Here is a 16,295-nt window from a genome sequence, read left to right as displayed (position 1 = left end):
CTCCCAGTTTATATAATGAGCATGATGTTCTATGGTATGGAATATCCCTTTGGCTAGTTCAGGTCAGCTGTCCTGGCTCTGCTCCCTCCCAGCTTCTTGTGCACCTGCTCACTGTCAGAGCATGGGAAACTTGAAAAGTCCTTGTCTTAGGGTAAGCACTTCTTAGCAACAACTAAAACCATCAGTGTGTTATCAACATTATTCTCATACTGAATCCAACACACAGCACTGTACCAGCTACTGAGAAGCTGAGAAGAAAATTAACTCTATACCAGATGAAACCAGGACATTCGACAATACAGGGGATACACATTCAATTTTCACTCCTGCTATGAGAAATCATTGGTTGTGTCATTTCTGCTTACCAGAAATCTTAAGCATTTCTTCAGCATCCTGAAAGTCAAGCATCATAAATCAAATTTCTAGAGACACTATTCTGAAGGCTGAAGTGCTCACTCTGAATTTTATCTGATTCATGGAAGTATTAAGGGTAATACAAGGCTGTTATCAGAACCATGCATAGGGAGAAACAACCATAAAACTGTTAATCTAATACCTTCTTTATGTCCTCAAGAAAAAAAACCCACAGAGTTAATCAGTGTATGGTCATCTTCAATGCAGACAGCTAGTTATGAGTCTTGATTGCTTATCCGCACCAAAACTGGGTTATACAAATATCAAAACCACAATAAAAACTTACAAGTCTTAAGGAACAGAAGCCAGAAACATATTTTAAAAAGTACTTATAAATAGAATGACCATAATAATCACATTCACACTCTCAGTCTCTAAATCTTTAAGATTAAGTGCTTTTCTGGATACTATTCTTCAACCAAATGCAAGTTAATTGGATCAATATAAAGGTAAATGAGTTAAATTTAATACATTGTGATATACAGAAAGTCAGAATGGGTGACCTAATGACTTCTCATTACTTTATAATTTAATGAACTACTAGAAACTAATAAGAAGTTGAGCCATACTTCCTATCAGAGATTCTTAGAAATCCAATTTTGGAGAAATTGTGAATAGTCAACCAGAATACATTACCATTATCGTTACCATTCCCTTTTAACATTTTTAACAAAACTGGTATTCCACAGCAACTATATAATTAATAAAAACATGATCCGTGAAAATGCAATCCTCTGATTCTAATTTGAGTGGGTTTTTTAGTGTATGTTAGATATTCAATGGAGACATGTCATTTAAATGCTTCTATTTTTCATTTGACAAAAATGCCAATTTCCTATTTCCCATGTATGTCTGAAGAGAAAAGTAATCATTGTGGCACAGCCAAAGAAAAAAATTTACAATGCTCCTTGAAACTATTATTTTACTCACACTTGCAAGTAACTTCTAGTACATTCATTAATAATACCTGCTCAAAAAAGCAGTAAGTCGAGAGAAAGTAATAGCTTGATTGATTTAGACAGAGAGGCATTTAGTCACATTATAGGTGAATGAGGGGTGATGAGTGGATAGCACAAAATGTGCCTTGAAGATTTTTTGCCCACATATTCTTTCCAGCTTTTACTGAAGGTATTGTCCTGGTTTAACCCCAGCCGGCAACTAAGCACCACACAGCCACTCGCGTACTTCCCCCCACAGTGAGATGGGGGAGAGAATTGGAAGAGTCAAAGTGAGAAAACTCAAGGATTGAGATAAGACAGTTTAATAGGTAAAGCAAAAGCCATGCATGCAAGCAAAGCAAAACAAGGAATTCATTCACCACTCCCCATGGGCAGGCAGGTGCTTGGCCATCCCCAGGAAAGCAGGGCTCCATCACGCGTAATGGTTACTTGGAAAGACAAATGCTATCACTCCAAACGTCCCCCCCTTCCTTCAGCTTTATGTACATGGTATGTTCATTTAACACCATGCTTGCAATGCAATTTTCTTTAATCACTGTGCATCAGATAAAATCTAATAAATATGGTTTCTACTTTTATTTCAAAGCAGCACATGTCGTGCAAGCTACAGGAGGAAATGAAAGCCTCGAAGAGCTGAGATTTCAGAATTTTAAAAGATCTTATATATAAGAGGCCAAAAGATATGAAGAAAACACAGATGGTAAAAAAAATAATAATCCTGTGATCACAGGATATATACGATGGCTATATTGCTTTTCTCAGATTCTAATCAAAATCTAAGCTCTTCAAAACAATTGTTATCATGCCAGTTTTACATGATAAAATAGCTGCATATATTTAATGGAATAACTTGTATAAAAGATGTAGTTGCATGATATACGGATTAGAATGAAGATGTATGATTTTTGTGGTTAAACGTCTGACAAGTTCACAGCAAGGTCACATATTACTATAAGAGATGTTATTAAGAAGAATTGCAGAACTATGAGTGATTTGAAGGAGCTCTTTCCTCAACAGCAGAAATATATTTTCCCTTTATCCTATCATTTTCAACTCATGTAAATGAGGAATGAAATGAGGATGATGAGAATTACACGTGTTTTAAATTATTTTTGTTCAAATCTTATACAATTGCTTTTGGATTCTAAAATCCATCTACTTCAGTGCAACTACAGTGGGTTTTTTGTACATAATATAAATGAGATCATACTTGCCCAGTGATTATCTCGCATGATAGGTGGGCTGGAAATAAGTGTTTACTTCCAACTCCTGCTTTTGATCAGCAGATTGATAGCTTCCATTTCAGTCTGCATTGGAACTTTTAGCAGTTGCATCAGCTAATTGGAAAAACATGTCATCCATAACTCAGTGTTGGTCAACCCATGTAAACAAAGAAGGAAACTTCTTGATAACTTCTTGATAATAGAAGGTGCCTAGTATTTTTAGAGTCATCACAACGTACTAACAATGCTGTCTTTTGAAAGAAGACACGAAATATTTCCAGACCAAACTCTACTCAAATTTTATCACTTTCATAACATCATAACTCTTTAAGATGATATGCAGGTGATTAAAATGCAACAAGTGATGCTATGACTGTCATATATTTTATGCTTGAGTGAAAGATGACAGAGTGTATGAATATTGACAACAGAATCAATGTTTTAATGAAAACAGTTTGAATTATATGTAAGACAAAATAACAAAAAGCAAAAAGAACTACCTTTTAACTACTTTTGTTGGGGGGGGGGGGGGAGATTTTCAAAGCCAAATATTTTAGAAAGGAAACAGAATAGGAAATTTGTGAGCCAAATCTCAAAAGCACAGATTAAACTGGAACCTGAAATCAAAGGGTAAACAACGAGTCTTGAGTACTACAGTTAAAGCCCTTGGAAATATATACTACATAAAATGTACTGCCACTCATTAATACTATATACAGAAACATGGAGCACCAGAAAAGAGATGTTACAACCATGCAGGAAAAATAATTAATATTTTATTAAAAAGGTGATACATTAAAACATATTTTTTCAAACTCACTCACTTGTGACCAATCTCATGTGCAATGGTAAAAGCTGAACCTAGGCCAATGTCTTCATTAATGCTGCAGCTCCTTTCAGGCTCACACATTCCAGCCACAGAGGCCAAGCCTTAATAAACAGGAGGAGACAGAAAGGTCATGCCAAGGTGTTTCAGTCTTAAAAGCCCTTGTTATAAATGCCTGGATTCTTTTCAATAACCTCTATGCACAGAAGGAGCGGTTGGCAAAAGGATAACTTTCTAGCCATTTGCAAAAATCACTGGGGGGAATTTTACTTTGCCAGCTAGACATTAATATTTTCAGTACTGCAGTCAGTGCTGGAAAATGTCTAGACTAGGGGTTAGATTTATAAATTTTACTTCTGGTAACTTGGGACCACCTAGTAACTTGAGTCAGGAGAGAGAATTCAAGAAAGCATTTCTATTTTAACATTCTTGATCCTGAAGAAAGCAAAATGTATCCACATTATTTTTCGAAAGAAATGTTTAAGTTTAGTGGGTTCATAAAAACATATGAGCAACTTTTTCAGCTATTAAAAGCCCCACATGGTACATTGAAAAAATTATAAAAGCAAAACTGAATGCATCAATATAAGAGAGAGGAGACATGTTAATAACAAGCATTCATTTAACCACTGAAGTCTTTTCCATTTATTACCCATCATCTTCTGGAATTAAAACCTTACTATATTACAAGCACTTTTAAAAACTTTAGAGAGAGAAAGCTCTTCCTTATCTTATACATTCTTCAGCAACAGAGTATCATACTACTATTGTATGTACTACTATTGTAGTACAATACTACATTGCCACTACAGAAAGCTCTAAACATCAGATTTATTTAATATATTGCTCTCTAGGGTTTCTTATCTAAATAAGCAGTAAAGTTTTCTTTAAGGAAATTACCTGCTCAGTTAACTACACTATAACAGAAAAAGTTATAACTGGGAAAAGTGCTATTTCAAATTATTCTGTTTAGATGACAAGTGCTTCCTGGCTGTGTCCACATTAGCAAGCAATTTGGAGCCATAGGAGTTGGTCAGCAGAGTGAAGCACTGATATTGAGGCTCCTCACATATCTTTGTATGTGGGTTGAACTTTCTACTTTGGACTAGTTTAATCCTGTAGGCCAAACATATTCACTACATATGTGGCTCAAAGCTTTCAAAAGGAAAAAATATTACGGGATATCATGAGAATACATCCCACATAGTTATTTAGACCTTAACGTCTCCTGTAGGCACATATGGGACATTTGGGGAATATGTGTTCTGACTTAATTTTCTCCAAAACAAATCTAGTTTGCACATACTAAAACTACTCTGATAACCAAACTGACATTGGCAAAAGGTGACAATGTGTGCCTGTAGATTTTGCATCAAAACAGTACTACTGCTCTAAATCAAATCACCAGTGTAGACATGCCCACGGAGGACAGGATGAAACATCAGAGGAAAAGTTACTATCCATTAAGAAAAGTCTGTAAATTGTTTGCAGTATGCAACCTGTAGAAAATAATTCCAGTTAACCTGCCTAAACCATGCTATGCTAATTGAGTAGGACATTCTTAAGACAAAATGGCAATACTTACATAACAATTGCCATGTTCCCCTGCAAAGTTCACCACATTTGAGTGAAGTCATCTCTATCTTCAGATCTTATAACTGAGCACTTGCTTCAGTGACTTACAGGACCAGATTAATGATTTATAATTCCATACCATGCTTGCAGAAAGTGGCAGAGATCAAGTCCAGAACCCAATCTATGGCTCATTTAAAAAAATGAATTCTTCACTGGAACCACAGAGATGCTGCAAAGACATCTGAGGTCTATCTTTTCTAAGAGTTTCCATGAAAGATTCCTGAGACTTTTGTTCACAAACACCTTAAATACATGTTTAACTTCAGTTACTGGAGGTCAGTGGGACTTAAGCATATTTAAATGCCTTGCAAAAGAGGTCTCTTCTCCCATTCAATGCCTATAATGAAAATTAAGTGTCATGGTTCTGTTGCCAAGGGTCCCATAACAGTGAGTTGGAACTGATACCATGTGATTTTTTAATTGTTTATAAAATCAAGCATTTGCCAAAGTCTATCCCCTGTTATTCTGTATTCAAGTAAAGCTGTATTTACCTTTATGCCAACATCTAATACAGTAAGAAATAGTACACTAATGATCTGTGTTAAAAATATCACATATAAATATCAAATAGTTCATCAGTGAATGTACACCCTTTAAAACTTTCTTCTTTTAAGAATACAAAGACAATTATATGACATCAATATAGAGTCTCTTCAGTTTTGTCTCTTCCATACAGATATCAAAAGAAAATCAGTTACATTAAGAAATTCATCATCATTTGCCTTTTACTGAAACATGGTGTGAATATTGTTTATATTTACAGCAGGCAAAATTCTGATACCTTCACCCATGTAAACTATTTCCCTGTGCCACAAACATCATGCTGACTTGAGCAAGACTTGTAGAAAAATCAACATGAGTTAAGGCTAGCAAAGCACACAGTAATACAGGCAAAGACAAAGAAAACCTAATTATGAGCTCTGATTATGAGAAAAGTATTACTAAACTGAACTGAATTACAATTATATCTTTAATTAATTCTGAGAGGGGATTATATTAAAGGATCCAAATTGAAAAATATATATATTTACATTCTTTGAATAATGTTTCTTTCATATGTTAAAGCACTATCAAAGGTAACAACTACAGTATAGTAAATAACTTTTGGTGACAAATTTAGGTATGGAGAGAACAACAGCTCTCCATCCTGTACGCAAGGTTGCTTGTGTTTCTCCATTGTCAAAGCACTGTTTTAAGGAGTTTGATATTACTGTAACTTATATCACTGTGTCATATTATTCTAAGTTTGTGAAAGTAACAGTCTGAAGCTGTACTCCTTGTGTGCAACAGACCAACAGTGTAAATCTCAAAGCCCGTTTCTTTTGTAGGGTGTTATTTTGGGATTTGTAGGTTTTGTTGGTTTAGGTGGGTGTGTTTGTTGTGGGGTTTTTTGTTTGTTTGTTTAAATTTTCCTAAGGTCTTTTATTTGTATTTGTTTTAAAATGATGGTGGGGACAGGTTAAATAGAAATAAACAGTAAATCCTCTCCTCTAATTATTGCTTGGTAAGTTTGAGTAACCTGCTAGGTTTTATCAGCATTACAGCTGCCAGAGAAGAAAGGCCCATCAGCAGTTCATTTAATTTAAACTTATTATTCACGTTTATAAAACTGCAAAATTTTGAAAGCATAAACATAAAAAGAACTAATCAGCCAATAAATTAATAGTCAAGTATAATGCAAGGAAACAAACAGCAAATACAAGCTGAAATTTCTCTTTCTAATCTTACCCAGTGTTCCACAAGGCTTGTTTTTATAAGTGCAGATATCATATCTGTTAAGGAGAAAAAAAGTACATAAAATATATCCAAGAATCAAATTTGTAAGATATTTTGTATATTTATCACATATCTGTATCATAGTTCAAGTTGTCAGACCGCAATCAGCTTAATTATGTGCAGCCAGCTGGTGTCAGCATTTTCTACACTCTGGTGTAAACGGCAGGCTGCAGTACACTCACAGCTGCTGGCCTCAGGCCAGTGAGACACCTGCCAGTAAAAAAAAAATAAATAAATTAAAGTAGATCTTTGTAATCACTAGCTCCATAAAGCAGTATACCGTGTTGTTATGAAGTTATAGCAGCACGTCTATAAACTGCTACCAATTCCAAACACTTTTACTTTTTGAACATATTGGAACCATCTTACGATATTATTCTTATCAACTAAACAAAATTAATTGCAACTCCTACTATTTAAACTTTGATTCTAAATAAAAACTATCTCTCAATTATACCAAAAATTATTTTTAAAAAAACCTTATGAACTGCCATTTCAGTTTCCTTCTCATTATCTTCTAATGATAATGTGTCTTAAGAGTACACTGTAACAAACTAAAATGAAAAATATATTTTTGCCAAAGGCTAAATAATGACTTTAAAGGAGAATTTTCATCATTTTAGATATTATCCTTCAAGTACAGCAGCTCAAAGAGTTTTTGTGTAGTTAACATGTAAGTACCTGGAATTGAAAATGGAATTAAAAAGTTTTCTGCAGCAGTGGTCACACAGCAGTCAGTTACACCTACATATTTTGAATATGTGTCCTGGTTTCAGCAGGGACAGAGTTAATTTTCTCCCTAGTAACCGGTACAGTGCTATGTCTTGGATTTAGTATGAGAATAAGGTTGATAAAAACATCATTGTGTTAAGTGTTGCTGTGTGATGTCTATACTAAGTCAAGGACTTTTCAGTTTCTCAGGCTCTGCCAGCGAGAGGGCTGGAGGGGCACAAGAAATTGGGAGGGGACACAGCCAGGACAGCTGACCTGAACTGGCCAAAGGGATATTTCAGACCATATGACATCATGCTCAGTATATAAACTGGGGGCATTAGCTGGGGAGGGGGGGGGGGGGGGGGGGGGGGAAATCACTACTTGGGGACTTGCTGGGCATCAGTCAGCAGGTGGTGAGCAACTGTATTGTGCATCACTTGGTTTGGTTGGTTTTTTTCCCCCCAAGTTTTATTTCACTTTCTCTTTTTGTTATTTGCCTTTCCATTACAATTATTATTAATAGTATTTTGTCACAGCACTCCCCAAACTATCAAGCTGCAACAAGGTCTTTCACCACTTCATACCAGCATACTCTTCATACAGTCCCTCTGCTGCCTTCACCTCACCCAGCACACATGTTCTCTCATCTCTTGTTGTTGTTGCTGCTGTTTCTCTCCCTCCTCGGCTGCTCTCTCTTTGTTGGCTCTCAACCACTTAACTTAACCAGCCACACCTGCACCTTATCTACATCGACCAACCCACCACCCCTGAAGCCAACCCACAGTTGTATATTATCAATGTTAATTAACCCAGCTTCATTCTTCTATAGTATTTCATTTTACTTTGAAATAATTATTAAACTTTACTTATCTCAACCCACAGGTTTTACCTTTTTTGTTCTGATTTTCCTCACCATCCCACCAGGGGAGGGGGTTTGTGAGTGAGCATGGTACCTTGTTGCTGGCTGGGGTTAAACCATGACAATATGCAACCCTATGATATAGCTAGTGATATGAGAACACTCTTACAATGCCTTTGATTTTAGAGGATTTATACTGATTTCCTTTCAGTATGTTTCAGAATAATTTCCAATATTTTGAAAGGTGAGTGAAAACAAAGACAAAAAGATACCATTTTAATGCTTTAATTTTTAACCCAAATATTTACTAATTTCAGACCACCAGACATTTCTGTTAAAAATAACATAAGGACTGTTTTAAAATGGGTTATCATATGGAGGTCTGATCATGAGATATATTTCAGTGCTAATAGAGTTAACGTCTGTCTGTAAGCCAAATCCATAGACAAAATAACAAAGCTTAAAATTTGGAACAAATCCAGTAACCTCTCTGCATGTAGACTGTTGTGACCATATAGAATTCCTCTGATTTTTAAAGGTACTGGGCATGGAGCAGTTTGCGAGACTAAGATCTAATTTTGAACCTAAATGTTCATATGCATTGATCTCACTGAGGTGGCTCAAACTCTGCCATTCTATATGCACATAAAGCTCTTGCTGATTTCCCATTTGCTGTTTGGAGAGGGAGAGGTAATCAAATCAGCATTCTTTATATAAAATGTGTTGGAATATAAATAGATTTTGTATGTCAAAGCTATAAGATGACAGATACAGAGAAAAAGATTTTTTTTTACTGAACATCTCCAGCCTTTTACATATTTAAGGAAACAAACCTCTTATTTCTGCCTTTAGGACAGAGCCTGAACTTTACCCTATTGAAGTTCCTGCAAAATTATTCCTCAAAGAAAGCAGACAGGACTCAGGCTTATTTAATAAGAAAACCCAAATTTGGCCAAATACCTTTAAAATGTAGTTTAGAACTCAACACAAGGAAGTCTGTGCAATACACAGAAGGTATTGATCTACTAATTTTTTTAATATACAATACTAATAGGAAAAAAAAATAGTGTTCGTACATCCTTAAATAAAATTGACCTTTAAGAAGAAAGCCAGTTCAACTAAACTCAAGTAAAATGCTGTCACTGATTTCAGTGGAGCTGAAAATTTGCCCTTATGGCCTGAATCTGCTTACTCTCATACAAGTACAAATCTGAAGTCACTCCTCACATTTGGTTCAGTTTCACAAGGAACTGTGATAGGAAATAATGATATGAATTAAATCCCTTTTTTCTGTTACGCTTTTGAAAAACAAAGACCATGGTATCCTTCTGTTTGTGCTGGGTAGCAAATATTCTTCATTATTCATAGCCTAGTATTTGTAAGAAAATGTGATGATAATGAAACAAATTAGATAATAAAACTAAGGAAAATAGAATTTTATTTTCCAGTACATTAACTCTTTGCAAGAACATACCCAGATAGTAATAATAATCTAATTGTGGCTTCATTAACTATTCAAAATTTATAGGCAATAATAATTTCCTGTAACGATCATTCATACACTCTATTATTCCTCGGTTTAATAGGAAAAACATCTAAGTTTTCAATGTCAAATTACTGACTTTACCTACATCATCTTATAGCTCTTTTTTTCCACCTTTCATATGGATGGTTTCTGCTTGTGATTTGTTTGAAAGCTTATATAATTTTTGTGTAATGCACTGTTCAATTCCATCATTTGCTTCTCTATATGATTTAACCAAATCAGCCTAACTTGTCTTTGTGTTTTTTGATTTTGACACTGCTTCCTTTATTTTTTATTTCCAGGGAATCCATTTAACCCACAGATGCGGGGTTCCAAAATGCAAGAGTCAATACTTGCCAGATAGTAGCTTCAAGCCAAGAAACCCCTGAAATGACAAATCATCCAGATTACCCATTAGATTAGATAGGACTAATTGCTATTTAAAAAACAAACAAAAACCCACAACCCAAACCCCCCCAAAAAATCCAACAAAAAACTCACAACAAATAAAACACCACACCACAAAAATCAACCCCCACCAACAAAAAAACAAAGGTGAAGATGGGTCATAGCTGTCACCAGGACCTTAGTAAACACTTCGGGAATCACAGACAACAAAAAGTTCTCAAGCCAACAACAATCTCAACCAACCATTAAAAAAAGATAACAGTCATGAGGGTTATGCAAAAATGCAGTTTGCAAGACGTTAACATATTTTCTTTTTAATTCACTGACAGAATGTGGAGGAAGGCCACCATGCAGAATTTGAATATAAGAATACAAATATGCAGGTTGCAAAAAACTTCAGGATGAGATGGCAGTCTGTAGCAAAGTAAATCCTTTGCCCAAGTTGGAAGAGAAGATCATATGCCTCCTGCTAAAGTGGGTGAACAGGCTGGGGAAGAGAAATGTGGAAAGAGGCAAGATTGTTGATTACATGTCCATTCACAGCCTGAATGGATCAGAAGTCACTTGATGAGGCAGATAGGGGAAGACGTTTGGGACTTCTGGATACACTTGCAGGGTTGCTGAAGAGCCACACCAGACAGGTGGGAAATGCATGATGGATGTACAGCTGTCGCTGACAACTCCAACTGAAATATCAGCCAGAAGGAAACTGCAGGAAAAGTTCAGGAGGTGACCAAACACAATTATCAACAGGCAAAACATATGTAGCTACTCTGTTCTGGAGAAGTCAGCTCATTAATGTGGACGCAAGAAGTTCTGTGCCAGCAGTCCTCAGTACAATAAAAGAGTCATAGACATGTTTGTTTAATTTATTAGCATCAATGTAAGCTACAGACTGACTCCCTGTCCTGGTTTCTGTTGGGATAGAGTTAATTTTCTTCTCAGTAGCTGGTACAATGCTGGTTTAGTTTTTAGTATGAGAACAATGTTGATAGGACACTGATGTTTTCAGTTGTTGATAGGTAATGTTTATACTAAGTCAATTTCAGTTTCTCAGGCCCTGCCAGAGAGAAGCCTAAAGGGGCACGGGAAACTGGGAAGGGACACAGCTAGGACAGGTGACCCAAACTAGCCAAAGGGTTATGTAGAACGTCATGCTCAGTATATAAACTGGAGGGAGGGGGGGGGGAGGGGGGGGAGTTGGGGTGGGCTGATCACTGCTTGGGGACTGGCTGGGCATTAGTCAGCAGGTGGTGAGCAATTGTATTGTGTATCACTTGGTTTGTTTTTTTTTCCCCCTCTTGGATTTTATTCCTCTCTCCCTCTCTCTCCTTTTCATCAGTAGTATTAGTATTATTATTATATTTCACTTTATGTCAATTATTAAATTGTTCTTATCTCAACCCACGAGTTTTACCTTTTTCCTGATTCTCCTCCCCACCCCTCTGTTGCTGGGGGGGGGGGGAAGAAGGACTGAGTGAGCAGCTGCATGGTACTTAGTTGGCAGCTGGGGTTAAGTCCTGAAGTCTTGAACTTGAGCCTCAGTTTATCTACAAACCCTACTTGCAGAAAAATCCCTTTCCTTTGCTAATTTCATGAGTAGTATGATTCCAATCACTTGAGTAGGACACTTAAATATATAAGAAAGATGAGTTCTCTGTAAATACTGTAAGCCCTGTTCAATCTTGTCAGATAATTTATTTGCAGCTACAGCCAATCCCAGATGCCTTAGGGGAAGATAGATGTTTCCCATCTAGATGTACATTTAGGGAAGGGAAGGAGATTTCTTCCTGATCTCTGCAATCTGTGAGCTTGTGGGCCTAATGCATGTAGTTTTGCAACTATGAAGTTCATGCAAAGTTTTATGTAAGAAAGTGTGTTCCCTCTATTAAGATACACAAATTCACAGATTTGAAGGCAAGAAAGCATCACGATTCAATCATGCCTCCAGCCATTCCCAGCATAAAAATGTAAGTAATTTATTCTAGAAGCTACATAGGATAAAAAGCTATTCCTTAAAAGCTATTTAATCTCACATTAAGTGTTGTTCTCAACATAAGAATTTGATAACATCTGCACTAGGTTAATCTGATTCATCTGCCTTTCCCCTCAACAGCAGTCATTTGTGAGTACTTACAGTGATAACAGGACAGCAGACCAACACCACCTCTGATACAACCTCCCAGCTCTGTGGCTTAGGGAACTTCAGAGGCAGAATTTACATCTTAGTATTTTTCTTCTAATATTTTCAGCACTTAATTTATTTTAGATTGAAGAGAAATTAACTAATTTCAGTGTCCATCATGGGGATGTTGCTATGCTTTATCAGCAAAGTTGAGTCCCTCTGTCCCAGTAGAGATCTCTTCCATGCTGAAGTAATTTTTTTATTTTTTCTTAAATCAGACAAATGAACTGTTTCAGTGCCACACCACTATAATGTGCTGCCTTCTGCTGCCTTCCTTTGAGCTCTAGGCCTTTTTAAACTTTCTGTAGCCTATCTGTATTAGAATGCAAGAAGTTGTTCTAATAGTAGTATTAACAAAAGTAGATACAAAGGCAAAATAAATGATCTCTTCTAACATGATAATCTGTATTTATACATTCAAGGATAACATTGCCCTTTTCACCAGTTTGATTATGTGAAATCTTCCATTAAAGGAAAAGAGTCTCTGTAAGGCACTTATTACTAGCTATGTGTTACTGGAAATGTCCATTGTGCCAGAAATAAGGACTATGCATCAAAATAACACTGAGATATCGATATACCTGTATAACAGGATTGGAAACATACATGAATACTAACATTGGATACGCTTTAAAGAATTTGGCTAATCAACAGAAATAAAGTATATTCTGTGGGTTATTCAAGTATGATAAATGAAGAAAGCATAAACAATCTTATTAGAAATGCAAACTGTTCAAAACCAGTATGAAACAAGCTACTTATAAACACATAAACCTACTATAAAAATCACCTGAAAGCTACCTCTCCAATATGCCTGAGTAATATTTCAGATAGATATAGAAAGAAATAACTGAGGCTTTTGAAGGAATATTTTTTAATGAAAGTGTTTTGGGAAAAACAAAAAACAACAGCAAATTGCTGAGGAAAACTCTACCAAGATGTCTGGAATACAAATATAAAGAGTACACGAATCTAAGAAAATTCAGGCTAGACAAAGACAACAAATAGGTACGACTGGACATAAAGCTCTTCATAACTTTGAGGTGGTTGAACACATACCTCATATATGTGTATATATATAATAGTACAGGATTTGCCAAATAACCTACTTTAAAAGGTTATCAGAAAACAAAATAAAGCCTAAGAATTGGTTCTGTCCAAAAAAGAAACACAGCTAACTACTACAAATTATTAGAAGTTCATTTTTAGAGAACATTTCCAAATATATTATCATTGAAAGGAAGGTTTTATTTTTCACTTGTTTGAAACCAAATCTTACTTCTTGACATTTGCTTTATATCATATGTTTTGACAATAAGCTAGTCAAGTAAGGACTGTCCCTTTCATACACCCTTGCTTAATGATAAACATAATTGATTCATTAGAATTTTAATTTTTTTACTTTTTTTTTTCCTTCATGCTCTGCAACATAATTTATGTATGCACCCAATCATATATATCTTATATTCAAATAAGTATTAAAAGACCAGTGGAAAAAAAAAAAAAAAAAAGGTGCTGATACCACACCAGTGTTTTGGCTACTACTGAGCAGTGCTCACACAGCATCAAGGCTGTCTCTCCAACATTCCCCCCTCACCAGTAGGCTGGGGGTGGGCAAGATCTTGGGAGGGGACATAGTCAGGACAGTGACCAACGAGATATCCCATACCATATGATGTCTGCTCAGCAATAAAAACTAAGAGATAGGAGGAGGAAGGGAGGGCATTCATTATTTACAACATTTGTCTTCCAGAGAAGCCACTACATGTACTGAAGCCCTGCTTCCCGGGAAGTGATCAAACATCATCTGCTGATAGGAAGTAGAGAATAACATCTTTTGTTTTTCTTTGATTCTGCATGCACGACTTTTGCTATTCCTTCATTAAACTGCCTTTATCTTGATCCATAAGTGGGTTTCTTTCCATCTTATTTTCTTCCCACCTGTTCTGCTGAGGAGGGGAGTGATAGAGCAGCGTGGTGGGCACCAAGCAGCCAGCCAAGGTCAACCCACCACAGTTAAACTAGTTCTAACATCTAGAACTATAAACTGAACTACTGCTAAATCAAACAAAACTCAGATTTCCCTTAAAAGGGATCAAAAACCTCAAACTATCTGACAATTCCAACTTCTATTTCTAAATTATGGAAAATAAAATTGAAAAAACAGTCATTAGCTTTTAGTTTCATCATATTCATTTGCATATATATACTTAGCTATGATAAAGTAGTTATTTTGCAAGTGCAGACAATGTCACTAATGCTAGAGAACTGTGTGGAAAAAATTATAAAAAATACTGACTTTTGGTCTGGTTTTGTAGAAACTTTTAATCATAACTCTTCAACAGTTCACCATTTTTAAGATAATTTGGTCATTCATTAGATTTGCACAGGTTATAAACAGCAATACTTTATAACACAATACTTTTAAATGTCTTTCTAAAAGCTTTACTATAGCATATGCTTAATGTTACAGAAAGTGGTACACTACAACAGCATTCTGCCTTAAAATAAAGTACACAGCGTCTTATTTAGTTTCTTCCTCAAAAACCTCAAACCAAAAAGAGCTATTTAAACCAAGGAAGGAAAAGCATAATATACGTTACACATCACTCAACAGAAATAGCTTTTTCTATGATTAATTTTTCATGTCGCCAAAACTGTTACCGAAATCTCGGAATGAAGAACTTATCGACACCAATGTGATGTAGATAAGCAGACACTTCTTTATTGACGGCCAGGTGCGTGAGCGAGTCCTCTCACGATCAACGCACCCGTCCGTCAATAAAGAAGTGTCTGCTTATCTACATCACATTGGTGTCGATAAGTTCTTCATTCCGAGATTTCGGTAACAGTTTTGGCGACCCAGATGGGACCTCGCTGAAGGAGACCGGAGGAGTCGGGGACCTGATCGGTTCCGGCCAGCACCGAGGATTTCTCGGGGATACCCATCGATCCCCGATCCGTAAGGCTCTTCGCGACGTTCCCTGGATATTTGGTAAGACACTTCTTTTTTTAATTGTAGTAAGTAAGTGCACTAGAGGAAGTGGGTAGGAGTCCCACTATAATAAGTGTATGGTAAGGAGTGGGTTGGAGACCCACCAGTGAGTTTGAGTCTCACTGAGTAAGTCTGCCTGTCAGACGCGGTGAAAGCTGCGCAGGGTTGGACTAAAAGGATCCTTGTGGAAGTGGAAGCCTAGGCGTCTGCCCGTAAGACATAAGCGAGAGCTATTGCAGGGTTGGACAAAAGTGGAAACAAGAGAAACTATATGCTATAGTGTTCTCTAAGGTAGTGCCTCTAACAAGAAGTTAGAAGAAGTTTTTGGTGTTCTTTGTTGTATTGTGAGTTTGTGTATTAAGAAGAAAATTAAGAGGTATAATATTGTGTTATATGTTTGTTTTCTTTGTTGTTCTGTGAGTTTGTGTATTAAGAAGAGAAATTAAGAGGTATAATATTGTGTTATATGTTTGTTTAAAGTAACTGTGGGAAAGTGTGAGTGTGGCTGTAAGAGTGAGACTGTGGAGTGTGGATCCGCGGATCGGAGTGATAGAGTTGAATAATTGTGTATTGTACTGTGGGTAATTACACCATGGCAACTAAGTTAACTCGGTTGTTTAAATGTAAAAGCTTGGGTAATCTTGTGTTAAATGATAAAATCCCGAAAAATTCTCCACTGGGATGTTTACTGGCGCATTGGGGGGATTTATATGAGGATTTGTCAAAGAGCCAGATGATTGAATATTGTAATAATTGGTGGCCACTATATATACATT

General features: G+C 36.2%; 1 protein-coding gene across 4 annotated transcripts in view; it reads right to left on the bottom strand.

The window, feature by feature from the left end:
- The window catches only part of LOC101923076 (A disintegrin and metalloproteinase with thrombospondin motifs 6), a 166,570-nt gene that overhangs the window by 104,079 nt on the left and 46,196 nt on the right, over positions 1-16,295 (bottom strand). For all 4 annotated transcript variants that reach the window (XR_008745112.1, XM_055792873.1, XM_055792875.1 and 1 more), the window contains 2 exons: positions 6,786-6,829; positions 3,421-3,526 (listed from right to left, as the gene is read on the bottom strand). Coding sequence is in view for 3 of the 4 variants with exons in the window: in XM_055792873.1 (XP_055648848.1) it covers positions 3,421-3,526; positions 6,786-6,829 (150 nt within the window). In the remaining variant the exon portion in view is untranslated. The remainder of the gene's footprint in view (positions 1-3,420; positions 3,527-6,785; positions 6,830-16,295) is intronic.

The sequence above is a fragment of the Falco peregrinus genome, chromosome W, assembly GCF_023634155.1.
Source record: "Falco peregrinus isolate bFalPer1 chromosome W, bFalPer1.pri, whole genome shotgun sequence".
Lineage (NCBI taxonomy): Eukaryota > Metazoa > Chordata > Aves > Falconiformes > Falconidae > Falco > Falco peregrinus.
The sequence above is the reverse complement of the archived record's forward strand: the minus strand, read 5'-3'. Positions and strand labels throughout refer to the sequence as shown.